The sequence below is a fragment of the Lycorma delicatula genome, chromosome 1, assembly GCF_047948215.1.
Source record: "Lycorma delicatula isolate Av1 chromosome 1, ASM4794821v1, whole genome shotgun sequence".
NCBI lineage: Eukaryota > Metazoa > Arthropoda > Insecta > Hemiptera > Fulgoridae > Lycorma > Lycorma delicatula.
In genome coordinates this window covers 149904846-149925118 of record NC_134455.1, presented here as the reverse complement: position 1 = coordinate 149925118, position 20273 = coordinate 149904846, and the positions used below count along the sequence as shown (strand labels likewise).

The 20273-nt window shown below is 32.9% G+C and overlaps 1 protein-coding gene across 5 annotated transcripts in view; it reads right to left on the bottom strand.

Annotated features, from left to right (window-relative positions):
• LOC142324053 (zinc transporter ZIP2-like) overlaps positions 1-20273 on the bottom strand; it is a 69237-nt gene that overhangs the window by 35983 nt on the left and 12981 nt on the right. For 4 of the 5 annotated variants that reach the window (XM_075364681.1, XM_075364690.1, XM_075364672.1 and 1 more), the window contains exon 2: positions 9373-9517. In XM_075364681.1, the coding sequence (XP_075220796.1) occupies positions 9373-9497 (125 nt within the window). In that variant the 5' untranslated portion in view covers positions 9498-9517. Of the gene's footprint in view, positions 1-9372; positions 9518-20273 lie in introns of those variants that run through there. The other variant, XM_075364698.1, reaches the window with a different exon arrangement.

Below are 20273 nucleotides of genomic sequence, written 5' to 3'. Positions count from 1 at the left end.
TGAGAATACTACTGAAACTTTTTCAAAATTGAAAAGGATGTACGGAGATGAGGCTCTGTCACGCGCCCATGTTTTTAGGTGGTTTAAAAAATTTTCAGATGGCCGGGAATCAGTTGCGGGCGATTCATGTTCTGGAAGACAGTTAACTTAAAAAGTGACAACAATGTTGAGTGAATCAGGGACTTGATATGGTACAACCGGCAATTAACTGTCAGAATGATTGCAGAACATTTGAATTTGAACCATACCACAGTCCATCAAATTTTGACAAATGAATTGGACATAAAAAAAGTTTGTACAAAATTGGTCCCAAAAAACCTCACTGTTGAACAGAAAAACAACAGGGTGGAAGTGTGCCGCGATCTTCTAGGGTGAACTGAAACTGATCCTCATTTTTCTAAAAAAATGTTATTACTGATGATGAATCTTGGATATTTGAGAAGACCCAAAAACAAAATGCAAGAGCAAGAAGTGACACACTTCAAATTCACCAGGTCCCAAAATAGAAAAAAATGAGCAAATCAAAAATCAAAACCATGCTAATTTATTTCTTCGATAGTAAAGACTTTGTCCAAAAGGAGTTTTTGCCTACAGGATAGACTATAAATCAATATGCTTACTGAGAAATTCTTGAACGACTGCAGAAAAGAGTTGCCCGCGTGAGACCAGCCATCAAAGACAACTGGATGCTGCGTCATGATAATGCACCTTGTCACACTGCACTCTAAATTAATGAGGTTTTGGCACACAAAAACATTCCTGTAGTTCCTCAACCACCTTATTCACCTGACTTGAGTCCTTGTTTCCTGTTCCTAACTTTAAAAACACACCTCAAATAACACCATTTTGGAACAATAAAAATCTAAAAACAAAATGAAATCTGAAAGACATTACGGTTTCTGAATTCCAACACTGCAATGAAGAGTGGGAAAACTGTCTGAAGCGTTGCATGGCTTCCCAATGGAACTATTTCAAAGGTGAGTCCATGTATAATAGGATTGTAAATAAAATGTTTTTCTGAACCAGTGTCATATTATTTACAGACCTCATATAATATAAGAATATCATTTACAAATTGCATAGTTATATGTTATATGTACATTATGACGGGTGTATCTATCTTATTTGCTTCATGTGCTTCATTATTAACTTTATTTTTGTTTTTCCTTAGAATTCATATAATTTATTGTTCATTATTTGTGGATTTCCTTTTAATAATACTATTAGTATTATTCATTAAAGTTGTTATATTCTTTCTTAGGTTATCTTTCATTTCATTTTCATGGATTTTATACACATTATCTTGTGTCGATTATAGTTTGTTTTGTTATGTATTTTATATTATCATGTTTAATATTATATGTATATAAATTTGTTATCATATTAAGTTCCTCTTTGAAATTTATTGTGTCATGTTTATCACTTTATCTCTGAATTTATGTGTAAGGTTTAGATTATTTATTTTATATTATTAAACTCTGTGCTTTTACTTTTATTATATGTCTTTTAATTTATTTATTTTAATTTTCATGTATTATATTTATGTTTCATCACGTTTGCAATTCTGAAATCTATAATTTTTATTATTTAATTTAATATAATATTACCCAATTTATATATTAAATCAGAATATGTTAAATACGAGGCGTAATCTTAAAGTAACGGCTGTTTGGTCATTAAATAAAATTAACTCATAAGAAAAGGTTTACACTTACAGTTTTAGTTTACTACATATCTACTTCACTTTTCCACATAATCGCCATTCAGTTCTAAGCACTTTTCGTAACGCTGCACCAGTTTCTTTAATCCCTCTGCATAGAAGTTCGCCGCCTGGCAATTAAACCAGTTCACAACGGCAGCCTTGAGTTCGTCGTCGTTTTCAAACCGTAGTACACCAAGCCACTGTTTCAAATGCAAGTAGAGGAAGTAGCTGCTAGGTGCAAGGTACGGACTATAAGGAGGGTGGTCAAAAGGTTCCCAATGAAAATCTTGAATCATCTTCTTGGTTAAGGCAATGGTGTGAGGACGCGCGTTGCTGTGAAGAAGGATTATGCCGGATGACAGTTTCCCGCATCATCGATTTTGGATCGCACGTCTCAGTTTGGTGAGAGTTTCGCAGTATACGTCAGCTGTAATTGTTGATCCACGTTCCACGAAATCAACCAAAATGTCGTCCTTCTCGTTGCAAATAACGGTAGCCAACATTTTTTGACTCGAATACGGAGATTGCTTAAACGTTTTTGGTTTTGGGGAACTTAAATGGCGCCACTGCACTGACTGTTGTTTCGATTCTGCGTTGGTGTAGGATATCCACGTCTCGTCGCCCATAACAATGTGGGGAAACAAATCAAATCATCTCATTCTTCGATAGCTGTCCAAAAACACTCGTCCACTGCACATTATTCTTTACTCTTGTGTTGGTTGGTGAGCATTTTCAGTACCCACCTTTGCACACAATTTTTGATATTCGAGCTTTTCTGTGACAATCGTGTAAATAGAGGTGTCTCTATCATACGGAAATTCATCAGCCAGAGCACTAATCGTCAATCGCCGATCACATCACAGTTTTCGGTTCATTTGTTCAATGACCTTGTCGGTCTGAATACAGGGTCTGCCACTCCGCTCTTCATCAGGCACATTTGTGAAGCCATTTTTAAAGTCTCGACTCCATTGTTTAACCTTTCATTCACTCATTGCTGTAGATCCATCACTAGGTACAACTTCGGATGAATTTCAGCAGGTGAAGATCCTTTTGCACACAAAAATCGAATGAGAGCGCCCACATCACATCAGGCGGGAGAAACGATTGTCGCAGATATTACATTCACCAGCAGACAAACGACTTCTTAATTAAAACAACTGCAGTGGTTTCGTAAATAGCCGATAGATGGCCCCGCATGTGTGAAACATGAATATGCCTCGTACATATAAAAATTAATCTTTTGTTTATTATTATATACATTTTTTATTTCATTATTAATCCATATTATTTTGGCTTTATTTTTGGTTACAATAGCTGATTTACTATAATTTTTAATTGGGATGTTAATTAATTAGGTGTAATATTACTTTTTTATATATTTTGCTGAATTTATTATTAGCTGTAATTTTATTAATTTTTAACTTTTAATAATATTTGTAAACCATTTTTATCTGGTTATGTGTACAAATAAATTTCTTAAACATGGTTTTCGCTGATATATTTTAATAATAAAAAATAATTTAAAAAAATCTTTTTAACCACCTTACCAAAAAAAAAAAATAATGTATTTTCTCAAGATCTTTCTATATTTTTTCAAACCATCATCAGGAGATTAAAAATATTATATTAAGTCAAAAATTAAAATGAGAATACAGTCATGACAATGTCAACAGTATACTGAAAATAATATAGTGAATTCTGGTGGAATAAAATTTAATTGAAGGAAACCATTCATGTACATATATGATATATGATTATATATATATATATATATATATATGATTATATATTATGCTGGTAAGATGGATATAAAAGTTTTTTTTATTTTTTATTAATAAAATGTATCAGTGATGGTTTTCACTGATAGAAATTAGAAATTTAAAGAATAAAAATTACTATCTGGCATATGCCAAACATAATTTTGTATAGTCGACAAGGACCGTATAAATAAATAAATTCTTGAATCAAGATGCATGGGCTTTATAAATTCCAAGACAGTCTGTTTATAAAATCGCATGTCAGTTTCTAGTTTAAACTGGCGATGCAATGCCATATAATAGATATAATCTACAAGGATGTGAAATACTGTTAGTTGGCAGCTGCCGTGAGCACAATAGGGTGTGTATCTGTTTGCATCAGTAGTTGCCCATGACTGAGCCTAGTGTGCTCTGTTCATTAACGGCAAATAATAACTTCCTCTCCATGGATATTTCTGCATCAAGAGCTTCATGGAGACACACTGTGCTTAACTGAATGAAGTTTATTGTTAATAGTAGCATCCCATTCACTTGTGTCATTCATTGTGAACTACCCTCTTCAGAAGCAAACTGCTGTATTACATCTAGTCATTTGCTAAATATCACACTGAATCTAACAAACAAGGTGTCTGAAGTACACATCACTAATCACCTGCAAGGTACTCATGGAATCCAAGTAAACGAATACATGACAAAATGTCAGGCTAATTATACTTAAAGCCTTATTAATAGTAAACATATTCGAAAAGAAATTATTCGTGATGCTGTGGAGGCCAACATGTATGTTCTGTTGTTTACCACAAAAGCACATCCAACACAATTAATATTTTTAAAGCCGTCCGTATAAACATCAAGTAAATCAGGATTCAGACTATTTATAATTTTATAAAATTTGTTTTGCAAAATAACTGGATTTGTGTTCCTTTTTATTATACTGAGAAAGATCAAAGCAGTAATTAACAAGAGAAGACTGCCAAGAAGGCTTATAACATGGAGCAATAGTAATGATTAGAGATAATTGCATATTTAGAGTTGAGAAAAGGCATTTAGCTCTGATGCCTAGCACAGCAGTAGATCTAGGCTGTTCCTGGTATCGATTAACATGCTGCTTGGAGAATACTGAATCAAAGGTTGGACGAGTTGGTTGCGCTTCAATCCGAGCCAGATAGGAGCATATCATTTGCTTCCACCTATTCCAAACAATGGCTTACCGCCGTCCACCAGCAGACTTATCATGGGGGTTGAGTGACACACCCATGGTAAGAGGGATGAATGAATGATAGAATGCATCAAGCATCTTTACAGTGGTGGCCCGTGCTATCGAATAAGTTACACAGCCATAGTCTAAGCAGGAATGGACCAGAGCTCTGTAGAAGTGCAACATATATATATATATATGTGATCGGCTCTCCAACAAGTATTAGATAGAACCCTCAGCATGTCTAATATTTTTAGATATTTTACCTTCTGCTCTTCAAATGTGTATTAGCCACATTAGTCGTTGGTTTAACCGCATTCCTAGACATCTAACTTGCTTACATGCCTCAACTGGTTTACCATATAAATACAATTGAGGATCAACCTGTTCCCTCAATGGGGAAAAGCAAACATACTACGTTTTTTCTTGGGAGAAGGTGAATCCAGTAGATATACATCACAACTCTAAGCAGTTATAGTCTTTTGAAGCAGACTCATCACACCTGTACCTAATGTACTAGATGCCATGTAAATACAAAAATCATCTACAAATAAACAACAACAGGTTGATGCATGCAATTTGTTATATTATATATGGCTATGGAAAACAAAGTAACACTAAGGACACTTCCCTCAGGTACTCAGTTTTCTAGTGTGAAACTTTCAGATACAGTTTCAACTTGGAAGGACAGATTATAGAGAAAAATCCTGATAAATGAGAGAATACCCCATTCATGAAGTGAATTTAAGAGTCCTCGTCTTCATGCCATGTCATACGCCTTTTACAAATCAATAAATACAGCAACCAGGCATTGGAATAATAAAAAGGGCATTTTGAATAGCAGCTTCCAGGGCAACTATGTGACCAATAGATCTATCCTGGCAAAAACCACATTTTTCAGAGGCAATTACGACATTTCTCTAAAGGTACCACATTACACAGTTTACCATTCGTTCAATTACCTTACACAGGATATTGGTCAATAACTTGTGGGACATGATTTATCTTTTACCAGGTTTCAGTATGGGGATTCCAGGGCTTCTGAGCAAGAATCTGGAAACAACTAGTCAGAGAATATTCTATTATAGATACACAAAAAATGTTGTAGTGGTACCTGGGAGGTATGATAATACTAAGCCTGATATTATCATTTCCAGGGGAAGTGCCACGAAAATTATTCAAGGCATACCTTAAGCTCATTATAAGAAAAGCATATGTTAAATTCATTTGTGAGTCTCCTATCACCAACAGGATATTTTCTACCTGAAACTTATATCTCACAACCAGGACAGCACAATGATGTTAGTGAAACTATCCTGAATGACCTTCAGAATGTGTTTGCCATATCAAATGTAATAGTAACAATGTCGCTGCTGTTTTGCAGTCCAATTGGCTGCAGTGAATATACCGATCCACACTAGGTTCAAACCTTTCACCATATAACAATTGAAGGTGTTTGCCAAGAAATGGATTTGACATAATTCAGCCAAGATTTTCGTTAAGTATACCAAAACACTCAACAGCAAACAACCCTTGTGTTGCAGAAAGCGCAAAGCAATTCAGTTGTCAGTCTTCGATTAAAATTACATAAAACCCTATGCTGATCTCTTAGTGCTTGCAAGCAGTCTTCATTCCAACAAGAAACAGCAGGACACCTTGACTTTCCAGATGTTAAAGGGAAGAATTATTTCGCATTATTAAGAATGTTGTGTGAAAACTTGGCAAGTTGGTGGATCGCATTACTGTTATTGTTATACTGGCCAAAGGAATCCTTGTACCCAATCCAGTCTGCTTGCTGATCCAGCTATCTGCATGGCTGACTCTGAGGAAAATCACTATTACTGACTGAGATTACAACTGGTCTATGATCACTTCCAAAGAAGTTTTTGGAAATGCACCAAGTAAGATGTGGGAGCAGGGTTGCTTAACATAAGAACAGATCGGTGCATGCAAATGTACCTGAATGAGCTGATAAAAATAAGCACACTCCATCATTCAATAAGCAGAGATCTAAGTTCTGCTTCAGTCGATTAACTATAGTGCCTCGGGATGAACACGATGTTGAGCCTCAAGAATAGTGTAAGGCATTGAAATCACCAATTTTTAGGCAGAATAATGGAATCTGTGAAAACAGACTGACAAATCATCTTCACTGATTTCAGAATTTTGAGAAAGGTAGAAGTTGCAGAAATTCATTTTGAATGGCACAAATCTTTACTGTGACTGCTGGCATGTTTGTCAAAAGTGGAACACAGGTGGCTATTACGATTCCCTTCAGAAAAACAGCCACATCTTCAGTCCTCTGCCCTCAGTTTGATAGTTACATCTTTTGCAGTCATATCTGAAAAATGTCACAGCATCCTGGGGGACAGAGGTGAGTCTCCTGCAGACACAGTACTAAATGATTTTTTTCCTTTATTAGGATTTCAATAACATCACAGCGAGAAAGAAAACTGCAAACATTCCATTGAATAATCTTTGTAGCCACAAAAAAGAACTTTTTCCTGTTATATATTTAATAACTCTGCATGCTAATTTACTTATCAAATACTACCCAGTTTTTCTTTTTGTTATTGATAACTTTTAAAAAGCTTTGCTCTTTCAGGCACTTCATTGGCCTCCATATCCTCAAAGTTTCCTTGATATGATGGTGGGGACTTGGAAGCCTGGGAGACTGGAGACACTGTACCAGGCAATGAGGTTTTAGTAAATCCCTTCATAGGGATCTTGGTAGTTTGCTGCATTGTTGGTGCAGTGGGAATTTTCTTTGGTGGTGGATTGTTTGATGCAGTTTTCAGCAAACCACTATCAGACTTTCTAGCAGAAGTTATCTGATTTCAGTACTTAATGTTATAGCAGCAGCCATGAGGAATTCACTTTGTCCGATAATGCTTCTACCAATTTAGTCAGTCCTTTGCAGGATCCGCATTCTTTCTCTTTTGGTATATTGTTTGAAAAGAGAGCCTGAACTTACTTACTTTACGTGAGAACTTACTTTAAGTTGTACGGGATTTCTTATGCTGAGAGATTTTCTATTAAGTCACAGGAAAGGTAAATTCTGTTCATTACAGATCTTCAAAATATCTTTCTCTTCTTTGTAAATGGGGCATTTCTTGAGATCTTGCTGAGTGTGGACCTTTACAATTTGCACATTTTTTGATCTCAACACCTGTAGTGTCATCATATAGCCGCAACGCACACAAACCTGTTCTTTTGTGCAACCATCTTTGTTGTGGCCAAAACCCTGCAACTGGGGTTAGATATATATGGATCCTGAGGTAACCTACTTTTATCTTGTCAGGAACAGTCAGATTTGAAAAGGTTAGAATTAGTAAGGATATTAGTACATCATTATCATTCTCCCTTCTCATAATCCTCTGTACTGACATAATTGATTGCGGTGATAACTCATCTGTAATTTCAGATAACTCCATGTCAGCCAAATCATAGCACCATGGGGCTCCCACTCTGTCTTTTCTTGTATATTTAAGGATTAGCAGTTTTCGACAATGTTCCTCATTATTTACTTCAGTAAGAAGGGTGCCACTCCTGAACTTTTGGACAGATTTCAGAGATCCGCAAGGTTATTTATTAGAAAGGGAGAAACTTTACCAAATGATCTACCAACCTCGCTGCATCTCACCACAAGAAACCTTACACAGGAAAATTTCAGGGCCTCTGTAACATTTCTTGTCTCCTCATCACTAGCTATATCTTCAGCTGACAATGTTGGCCAAAGTTTCTTGTAACTCCCAGGTTTGTTGGTTTTTTCAGGTGGACCAACAACTACTGAAGAATTTTTTGTGGAATTGATATTCAGTTCTATGAGTACCAGCGATATAACAGACCACTTCCGCAGACTGCACACAAACTGCAGCTACATCATAATAAAATTGGTTTTACCCAGGTTCCCAGTGGACATCGTTGGAGGCTCACTAAGTAGATCCATCCACCCATCGGCATTATAGTTTCCACCTTGGGTTGTGGTGTTGCATTTTGTAAGATGTTGACACACACATTTCATTTTCAAGCACATATATTTATAATTTTATATATTGTTTTACTGTGAAAACATGATTCAAGAGTATACAAAAATAAAACTGCAGATTCATCCATGCCAACAAAAAAATAAAAAAACCGTAAGTATTATTTACAAGAAAATAAAATGAACTTTCGCTAATAAGTACACAATCAAATTTCATAGAAACTGAACACACAAAAATAATCAAAATGTTATACACACAGGTGTACACAACATGCAGATGGTGTATATAATATGCAAAAACCATGAATTTAAACAACATGAATATTTTTAAACTGTGAATTTTACAACAAAAAAAAAGAAATTAAACAAATGCAGTAAAAATGGCATTTGTTTAATATCATAATTAAATAATATAATTGCATTTGTTCAATAATAAGATACTGTATTTGTTTCAATAGCAAATCAAGATATAATATGCTATTTGAATCATATTTTAATTTTATTATAGTTGCCTTTGCAAGGGACTTCAAGACAGGTATCACTAAAACACATACATAGAAAGGGCTTGGGATTCTAGCTGCAACTCATGGAAAAAGAGCTATACCACACAAAAGCTGCTAAAAGATTTTATGAGAGCATGTTCCAAATTTAAAAAAAAAAATTAAATGTAACAGTAATCCTCACTTTGGCAGTCTTTGGTACTCGGTAATATGTAAGAAAATCTTTTTACCTAATTTTTCTGTTTTCATCTTCAATCCGCTCATAATTTTTTATAAGTGCAAGAGGAAATGTAATTGCAGCAAATGTAAAAAGGAACATAATAACTGCTAAAATCACTTGTAACATAATCTCCATCTTTTAGATTAATTTTTGATCTGAAAAAAAAAAACAAAAACAGTATAACAAAATATCACTTAAGCATTTTAAGATTGGTAAAATCCTCGTGGCATTCCATAAAGTAAACTAACAAACAATATACAACATAGTAAACAATATTACCTTTTTCCTGGTAATTAAATGACCTGCATTTAGTTGTTTAATAATGGCAATGTAACTTACATTTTGTTCAGATTTAAAAACATAATTTTCTTTGTAATCTTACAGTATCAACTATCCTAAAACTCTATTCCCAAAGCAATCATGGTAAAAGAGACTGGCTATTCTTATCAAAATTATTACAGACCTGACTTTTAATAAAAACAACATGCATGTAGAACATCAAACACAAACTCCAGTCACATAAATATTATACATCATTTTTCATTCCTCAAAAACCATGTCATATTCAAACTAACAAATTGAAACTGTGTGAATGCAATAAACATCAGGAACAATTTTACAGAAATGGCACTTTCCATGTGTTACTAATGACTGATTACTTACTTTCCAGTTTAACTACTGTCTACTCAAACAGAGGGCTGGCATCACACAATGATTTCTGGTTGTTTCATCTAAGATTGGAACTAGCACCCTTCTTTATTGTAAACATAGAATTCACGAAAATCTGTGATTCAGTGTTAAAAAGATTTATAAATTCTAATAGTAAAACACGATTCAAGACAATCACAGGATATTTTATTTTTTAAATCATAAGGAATGAACAATCAGAATAGTTATTACTGCCTGAAATGTTAAACAAAAAATCATAATTATATAGGATCTGAATTTAATCAATCTCCACTACTAGTTTAAAAGAAATGAGACAAAATGAAAGGCTAATAAAAAAACTCATGAAAAAGAAAAAAACACACATGAAATATATAATGTTAAAATCAGTAAAAAATAATAATTTTCAGTTTTTTTTTTTTTAATAAAAAATATGCATAAATTAAGAGACCCACACAAAAAAAGTTGAAAATCAGTTATTCATAATCCAAAAATAAATTACAAATTAAGAATTACATATGTAGTTTACAATAAGTAGGTAAAAGACATAATTTTTAATTTACAGGAACCACATGTTTAACTTTTTGTTTTTGCATACATATACCAAACAAAAATTTATGTGACAAGTAAGGGGGCGCATGCTTGAAACAAGATAAAATATGGAATCATACTGCTAATATTTAACATCAATCTAACAATCTTTATGAATCAAAGTAGGGAATTTTTTTATTTGATTTGAGGGAAACAGAAAAGTAATAGTCTGTGTTCAGATTTTAGACTCACAGGTTTGAAAAATTAAAATGTCTTGTAAAATACGACTACATTAATTAATATCTGTATAAATTTCTACAGAGCAGTTATCTAAGATTTATACTGAATCATCTTCAAAGTCTGGTTAACATAAGAAAATACTTGAGAGCTTAAGCTGATTAATTTAGTGAAAGAAAGATTTTTTCTTTATTTGCATTATCTTATTCTGGATTTTCTATATGAACATATTTCTAATACTACAGGAAAATAGAATGTCACTGTGATTATCTCTCTCTCTCTCTCTCTTATATATATATATATATATATATAAAACATTGGTAAAATAGATGGAAAGTCAAGAAATGTTTTTCAGGAAAATTTTGGGGTATATAAATTAAAATCTAATAATGTGTTAACAAAGATGGTACACCGATTTATAATACAAAAGGCAAAGTCAATAGGTGACTGGAATATATTGAAAAGTTATATGTAGGAAATGGTGTTATAGGGGAGGATGAGGAAGTCAAAGAGGATGAGAGTAGAGAAACAATACTGAGATCTGAATTAAAGACAGCATTAAAAAATTTGAATGGCAGAAAGGCTCCTGGAATAGACAAAATACCTGTAGAATTACTGTGCTGTGCAGGTGAGGAAGCAATTGATAGATTATACAAATTAGTGTGTAATATTTACAAAAAAGGGGAAGTTCCATCAGACTTGAAAAAGAGTGTAATAGTCATGATATCAAAGAAAGCAAGAGCAGATAAATGTGAAGAATACAGAACAATAAGCTTAATTATCCATGCATCAAAACTCTTAACTACAATTCTGTACAGAAGAATTGACAGGAGAGTGGAAGAAGTGTTAGGAGAAGACTAATTTGGTTTCAGGAAAAGTATAGGGGCAAGGGAAGCAATTTTTGGGATCAGATTAAAGAAAAACAAACCAACATACTTGGTATTTATAGACCTACAAAAGGCATTTGATAACGTAGACTGGAATAAAATATTCAGCGTTTTAAAAAAATTAGAGTTCAAATACAGAGACAGAAGAACAATTGTAAACATTTACAAAAACTAACAGCAACAGTAATAATTGAACATAAGAAAGAAGTCATAATAAGAAAGGGAGTCCAACAAGGATGTTCCCTAACCCTGTTACTTTTTAATCTTTACATAGAACTAGCAGTTACTGATCTTAAAGAACATTTTAAATCCGGAGTAACAGTACAAGGTGAAAAGATAAAGATGCTACGATTTGCTGATGATACAGTAATTCTAAAAAAGATTTAGAAGAAACAGTGAACGGCATGGATGAAGTCCTACGCAAGAACTACCTCATGAAAATAAACAAGAACAAAATGAAAGTAATGAAATGTAGTAGAAATAACAAAGATGGAACACTGAATGTGAAAATAGGAGGAGAAAGGATTATGGAGGTAGAAGAATTTTGTTATTTGGGAAGTAGAATTACTAAAGGTGGACGAAGTAGGAGCGATATAAAATGCCGAATAGCACAGGCGAAACGAGCCTTCAGTCAGAAATATAATTTGTTTACATCAAAAATTGATTTAAACATCAGAAAAAGATTTTTGAATGTATATGTTTGGAGCATAGCTTTATATGGAAGTGAAACTTGGACGATCGGAGTACCAGAGAAGAAAAGATTAGAAGCTTTTGAAATGTGGTGCTATAGAAGAATGTTAAAAATCAGATGGGTGGATAAAGCGAGAAATGAAGAGGTGTTGCAACAAATTGATGAAGAACAAAGCATTTGGAAAAATATAATTAAACGAAACTACAGACTTATAAGCCACATATTAAGGCATCCTGGAATAGTCGCTTTAATGTTGGAAGGACAGGTAAATTAATTGTGCAGGCAGGCAAGATTTGAAATATGTAAAACAAATTGTTAGGGATGTAGGACGTAGGGGCTATACCGAAATGAAACGACGATTAGCATTAGATTAGGAATCTTGGAGAGCTTCATAAAACCAGTCAAATGACTGAAGGCAAAAAAAAAAATATATATATATATATATATTTATATTTTTTTCTAATTCATTGCTTTTTAGTAATACTGAATGTATTTTTAGGATTTAAACTTTTTTTTCAAATACTTAATAGAAATTCAACAAACAGATTTTTAGAAATTCAGAGAATGTGGAAGCTGATACGAGGCATAATCATAAAGTAAGGGCCGTTTGGTCATTGAAAAAAAATTAACTCGTAAGAAAAGGTTTATACTTAGTTTTAGTTTACAACATATCTACTTAATTTCCCACATAATCACCATTCAGTTCTAAGCACTTTTCGTAATGCTGCACCAGTTTCTTTAACCTCTTTGTATAAGTTCACCATCTAGCAATTGAACCAGTTCACAACGGCAGCCTTGAGTTCATTGTCGTTTTCAAACCGTTGTCCACCAAGCCACTTTATCAAATGCCAGAAGAGGAAGTAGTAGCTAGGTGCAAGGTTAGTACTATAAGGAGGTGGTCAATAGGTTCCCAATGAAAATCTTGAATCTTCTTGGATAAGGCAGCGCGTTATCGTGAAGTAGTATTACGCCGGATGACAGTTTCCCCGCATCGTCTATCTTCCAGGTCTCAGTTTAGTGAGCATTTCGCAGTACACGCCGGCTATAAATGTTGATCCACGTTTCACTAAATCAACCAATATGACTCCCTTTTCGTCCCAAAAAACGGTAGCCAACTTTTTCTTGATTCGAGTACGAATAAAAAAAAAGATAACTTCTTCATAGTCATAAAAACTAAAACACTATTGATTTTCACAGCAATATTTAATTGGGTTTTAGTGGTTTTAACCACTTACATTCTGTCATACTACCTTCAAGTGACACTTCACTAATCACACATAATTAGAATTGATAAATACTTTGTGAAGGATGACTGAATGAAAGTTCTCAGTATCTTCCTTATTGCCTGTGATTATTTCACAACTAAAACTCCAGTGGAACACGATCAATGTAAAAAAATGTAGGTCAGTGTTCCTAAACCTGTGGATTGCGCCCCCTTAGGGGAACAACAATAAATGGGGGGCATGAACGTATAGAAAAGAAAATATTATTAAACAAATTTATTAATTTACTGAAAGAAAAGCAAAAAAAGCATACACATTTTCAGATATAAAACTCTTAAAAATAGGATTGCATCAGTACTACACAATGTATTAACTTATAAATACTAAATCAAAAGCAAGTTTAATAATTATTGGTGATTTCCTTGGGCCTGCCTTGCAGAGCAAGGTTTTTCGAAGTATGGTTTAATATTAGAAATGCTCCAAGTTCTTTTTCTATATTAAGCTGAGATCTATATTTTGTCTTCAAAGCAATCACTGTAGAAAATCCAGTTTCGTAAAGGTAGGAAGTTGAAAATGGTAATAGTATACAAAATGCTCTTGTTTTCAGTGCAGAAAACTCATTATTCACCCCTGCCCAAAATTCAAAGAGTGATTTAATACTAAATTGTCTTGATTTTGCCACTTACCATAAAGATTTTTTCTTTGGCAGTTGAGATCCCTTCGGGAGTATTTTGAAATGGATCCCTAACCCGCTCGTAGGTTGCTACCAAGTTGTCGTCAGCAAGAAAATACTTTTTAAAATTGTTTGCCAGCATGGCTAAATGATTTTCAATGGTTAGAAAAACAACTTTCACATGTTGTTCTTCAGTCTTGTGTTTTAACATATTCATCCACATTTGCAAAAATTATTAGGTTTTTGCTTTAAATTTCTGCTCAATTCCAATTTTCTACAAAAAGCATTAACTTTATCACTTGTATCCAACATATGTGTAATTGCTCCTTGGAGCTGAAGAGACAAGGTATTAAATATATATAAAGTATTAAATAGGTCAACATCAAATATGTTGACCAAGTAGCTCAATCCTATCACAAATAAATCATCTCGAAACTTCTGGGCTTCCAGTCAGTTTTCCTCTTCTAGAAAAATGGCGATTTCATCTCTTAATTCATAAACATTTTGCAAAAATTTCCCACCTGATAACCATCTTGCCTCAATAAAATAGTAACGCTGAATGTACTGCACCCATGTCTTTACAAAGTGTAGAAAAGATTCTTGATTTTAGGGGTCTCATTTTTATATATTTACTGTGGTTATAACCATCATTAGCACAATATTCAGACCAGGACTCATTTCTCTGGAAGCCAGAACTTCTCTGTGGATCATGCAATGTGTCCAGAAACACTGTGGAGATTGTTTCACAAGTGCCAGTATACTTTGGGATCTTCCATTGAACGATGCATATTCCGATGCAAATTTTCCCCTCTATGTTTGAATCGTTTATAAAATCATTTAAGATAGCAAATAATGTGAGAGATGCTGCTTTGAGTTTTGTTGGTTTGAGAAAAGTAATTCTTCTGCTGCTCACATACCATCACAAAATCGAACACAGGCAATGAAACCTGCGTAACCTTTGTTGCTATCTGCTACCTCATCAAGCTGAATTGAAAACAATTTGTCACACAACTTCCTGTAAAGCTGATGTTCTAGATCTTCAGCTATACACCAATTCGATGGACAACAGTATCATTTGACAGCAGTATGGACTGCAATTATTTGGCAAAATTACCTTCAAACACAGTTTCTACAACCTCAATTGCAGCTGGCAAAATAAGCTCTTCACCAATGGTGTGAGTGATTTTACATCTGCCTACTTTATATGAAACTTTGTAAGAGGCAAATAAAGCTTTTCATTCAAAAAGTTTTTAAAAATGATGTTTGCTTTTCATATTATTTTAATTTTAATTAGAAGAATTCTCAGTTTGTTTACATACTCAGTATGAAGTGTTTCCAAATGTTGTTTAAGTTTATTAGGTTTCATACTGTCTGCTGCCAAAATTTTTGAGCAAATGAAACACAGGGGCCTTTCTTCTTCATTTACTCAAAAATTTAAGTATTCTTGAAATTTTTTTTTTTTCAGAACCACGCTTGTCTGTGCATGCATTGTGCTTCAATATAGTCTTATGCTTGCTTAAAAATTTATCCATGATTCTGTATAAAGCAACTGCTGTGAATATTTAATAATGTGAATTGCAATTAACATGACTCGGATTGACTCGACTGAGACTGGAGTGGAATTGAACAAGGCACAGCATTTATATATGTTTGTGCAGACATTTCAGAATGTTCGAGAGAAATCAGAACTTCTTGTAAAGCTGTGAGAATGTCCAATATGATGGATGTAAGACACAGAGCAATAGAGAGGCATCAATTCTGGTTTTGTCAATGCAGCAGATTGATATTGCTAAATATCAATAATATTACTTATTCTTGGTAATTTGTAAGGTTTTTGGTTTTTAATTAAGGTTGTAGTGTAGCTTTAGCATCAAAATACATTATTATTGAATACACTGTAATTGTACGAGAGGAGTGGTACGGTTAAAATTATAATTGAAAATTGGGTCGTGAAAGGTTGAGAAATGCTGATGTAAGCAGTTGATCTGGGAGTAAACTCACCACTCTTTGCTAAAATTCTAACTTCAGGAATAGACTGTAAACCAATTGTAATAAGTTAAAGAAAGTTAGAATCAGAATTCAACAATCTAAGAGCTGATCATTTGGAGAAGTAACCAACAGCTGAGCCATAATCCAGCCGAGATCTCATTAAGAATCTGTAGAACTTTAGCATACATATTCGGTCTGAATCCAAATGCTGTAGGCCAAAAGGCCTAAGAAAACAACAGCCAGTATTTGAAAAGCATTGACTAAATGTTCAGTCTTGTGCTCTTCATGTTCTGTTAACTAGTACCTAATCTCCTATCTACATAAACACCAGTCTGTATATATAAGTGTATAGTTTACAAGCATATGCATAAGTTTTGCGAATATGTGAGTGTGTGAATGTGCCAAGAATTGTTATGTTTTATAATAGTTTAAATGTATGTATCATCATCCCTTTCATGCACAAGATAATTTTTTTTTCACAAAAATTCTAACTTTCAAGTAATTAAAAACAAAACATTTTTATACATAACTATTTATTTTTGTTTCATGAACATAAAAAAGAACATTAATAAATCCTGGACAAAAAATTCTTTTATAGTGTGTACATCTTTTGGAAGTTCTGTACAGATGGATGTACTTCTTAGAGTAATAATTTTCTATAGCTCGACATGCCTTTCTTTTTCAGTATTAAGATTAGCTGTATACCTTGGTTAGTTACGTGCAACTACTAAAAATAGCTTCACAAAGGTAAGAAATTACAAATGTAGCACACTCTGAACTCATGTTTATCACTGAATATCGACTTTTACATAATGCCAAAACTTCAACAAATACTAGGAATAGCAGCTTGCTTTAATACAATCAGTTCAAATATCAATGGGTTGTTCCCCATCTGCAATCTCTTTGAAGCAGCTTTATAAGTTTACAATGAATGGAATCTACATTCACTTCATGAGCTTCACTTATCACTCAGATGACACTTGTCAAAATTCAAATTTTGTCAAATTTTTAACAAAATCATTTTTCAATTTTTTTTCTATATTATCTCAGTTATTATTTTCATTCTGCTCGCTTTACAGACAATTAACCTGAAATATACGCATACAATTTATTGAGTGGATACAAAAGTAACAACAGCATTCGATTTTTAACTGTAAAACTGAAGAAGCGGGTTAATGCGAAAGTACTTTTGTAGGAATCATATTAAAAAATAAGGTGTGTCATTTTATTTAATTTATTTTTTGTACTTAGGTGGATCACGTTGAATCATACATATTTGAATTATTAGTATAGAGGTGATATGGGTCTTCAAAGGATCAATGTTAGAAAAATAAATTAAATATGTATTCAGTGAATACAAAAGCTATATAACACACAGTTGATAAATTGTTTTCCAGCTGGAAAAAATTTCTTGATGGCTGTAAACTGGAGATTAGCATATTTGCTATGTGATCCACACAGTCCTGCCAATTTTACTCCACTATGTCAAAAATTTTCAACTATTTTATTTAACTGACCATAAACCAAAAATAAATCTACATTAATTCTTCTTATAACCACAATATATATTTTTATAAACAATTTTTAACTGATTCAATGACACCCCAATAAACATTGAGTTACTTCATTTAATAGCAACAATGCATAAGTCTTCAAATTAATATTATTTGTATCTGTAATTAATAAGGATGTACCATCTGCAAATTGAATAAGACTGCCTTGTAGAATTGCATCAGTCATCAACACATATGAAGAAAAGTGAACCAAGAAATATTCCTAAGATACTCCAGTAAGTGAATACTAAAGATTCGACATAAATATTTTTAATTTACATTACTTGTTATATGATTGATTTTGATGTACAAACTGAAATTTGTATGAAATTATTTGCAATTTGACATACAGTTTTGAATCCATTCAAGGCCAATGCCTGTAACATCAACATTGCTCATTTCTTGAATAAATTTTTTATGGTAGTCATAAAAGGTAATCATTCTACTTTGAAATTCCTAAATTATTTCCTTAGTTCTTCAGTCTGCTCCCAGAGAATGGAATATACACCCAGAGAATGTAAAAAGGAACTGCTTAATGTGCTTTTTATTCTGCATAAATCTTATTGCTTAAAAAATTACTCAAAATAATTTATTAAAAGTTATTTTTTTAAATATTTTTTACAACTAGACAAGGGTTACTATTTTGTAAGTGTATTGTTTGGTACTTAATAGGCAAATGATAACTTAAAATTTTCCAAGTGTTGATTAGAACAAATAAAATTGATCTATTAGAGGAGAATTTGTTAAAAATAATTTCTATAAAAATTACAGAAAACCTTATTTAATTAAACAATCAAGTGCCTCTTTATTCATAATTTACAAAAAAAAAATATTATTCATCCTATAAAAAAAGATGCATTATTTATTTTTAATCTTGCATTTTTCAAACACAAAAATTGTAAAAGCTTTGTAAAAATATGTATTGCAATAATATGTCTGCTTAGAAGACTTTTGGAAAAGAATCTAGAGGAACTATTAAAAAAAATCTGAAATATAATGTATAATTAATATGACAAAAATTTTTCAACTGAAAAGATTTATGATTAAATCAGAACCAGAATATATAAAAGAAATCTTTTCTACTTAATTTTAGTAAAAAGATGCTACATGAATTACCTTCTGCTGCTATTTAACACAATCCTACCCAAAATAATATGAAAGACAAAATTTATAACAACATACAAAATCCAAATATTCTATAGCAAAGCAAGGTCAGCCAATGAACAAAATTAAAAAATTTTAAAGCATGCACAGATAAATGATACCATTTGCGGTTGCCTCCTGGAAGAACAGGCCGCCATGCAGTCTTCGTTTGCTTGGGGCCAAAATATATTGACCATAGGGCTATCACGAATGTGCTGCAAAGTTTCATGAGGGTTTCCATTAAACCATATTTGACAGTTATGGGTGTTCACCTTGCCACTGATGTGAAACGTTGACTCATCACTAAAAATTACACTGTCTGCAATTCTATCCATCATTTCCACACAAAATCCAAACAGGTTTCAGCTGAATAACTTTGTCACCATCTGTAATGTGCTAAACCATAATTAGTTCGTATGGTTTCAAGTGCAATCGTTTACGTAATACATGCCAAACAGTTGTTTGTGGAATGTCAGGCTCACATGACGCATATTGAGCTGATTTCTTTGGTCTACGTGAAAAGCTTTTTGTGAGTTGTTCCACAGCAGATTCAGGAATGCATGGGCATCCTGATGATTTTGTATGTTTAACAGAACAACCTGTCTCAATGAAGGTTCGGTGCCAAGAGTAAATTTTATTCCTATTAGGAGGCTCTGTGCTTACTCTCTATGAAAATTACGTTGAACTGCAGCTGCTGACTGCAAATTGTGAAACCAAAACACAGTGAGCACATTCTACACCAGTAAATGTATCCATCTTTAACAACACTGGTGGCTGAATTCAGTAGTAATGAACTAAGGGAATCAAAAATTTATGTGTTTTGCTATGAAATGAGACCTCAATTGAAATCTGTAAGTTGAAACCAAATGTGTGTTATCTAAATAAATTTTTATATGCTTTTAAAGTTGTGAAGTCCTTTTTGAATCACCTGGCATATAAAAGTCTGGAACATGGCATAATATGATTCAAAGAATTTTCTCAGTAGAAAAATTACTTCTGTATGTTTTACATTATCTGGCTTTTAATTAAGAGTAAAATATAGATAGAATACCAAATAAAAAGAACTGCAGGTCAATGTGTTTTTCTCTCAGCAAATAGTTCATTAACTAAATATTGTTTTCATTCACTAGTCCACTAGTCATTCAGTTAAACACTATGTAATTAAATTCTGATTTGCTTTATGCTTCAACTTCCATGTTTACTTACACCAAAGTTGGATTGTTAACATGAAAAATGTGTTTCCTGTGATCCAAGGGAGAAATAACTAATCTTTATAATAATTAACAAATCTTTAAAATAAATTAGGATTTGCAGGTGA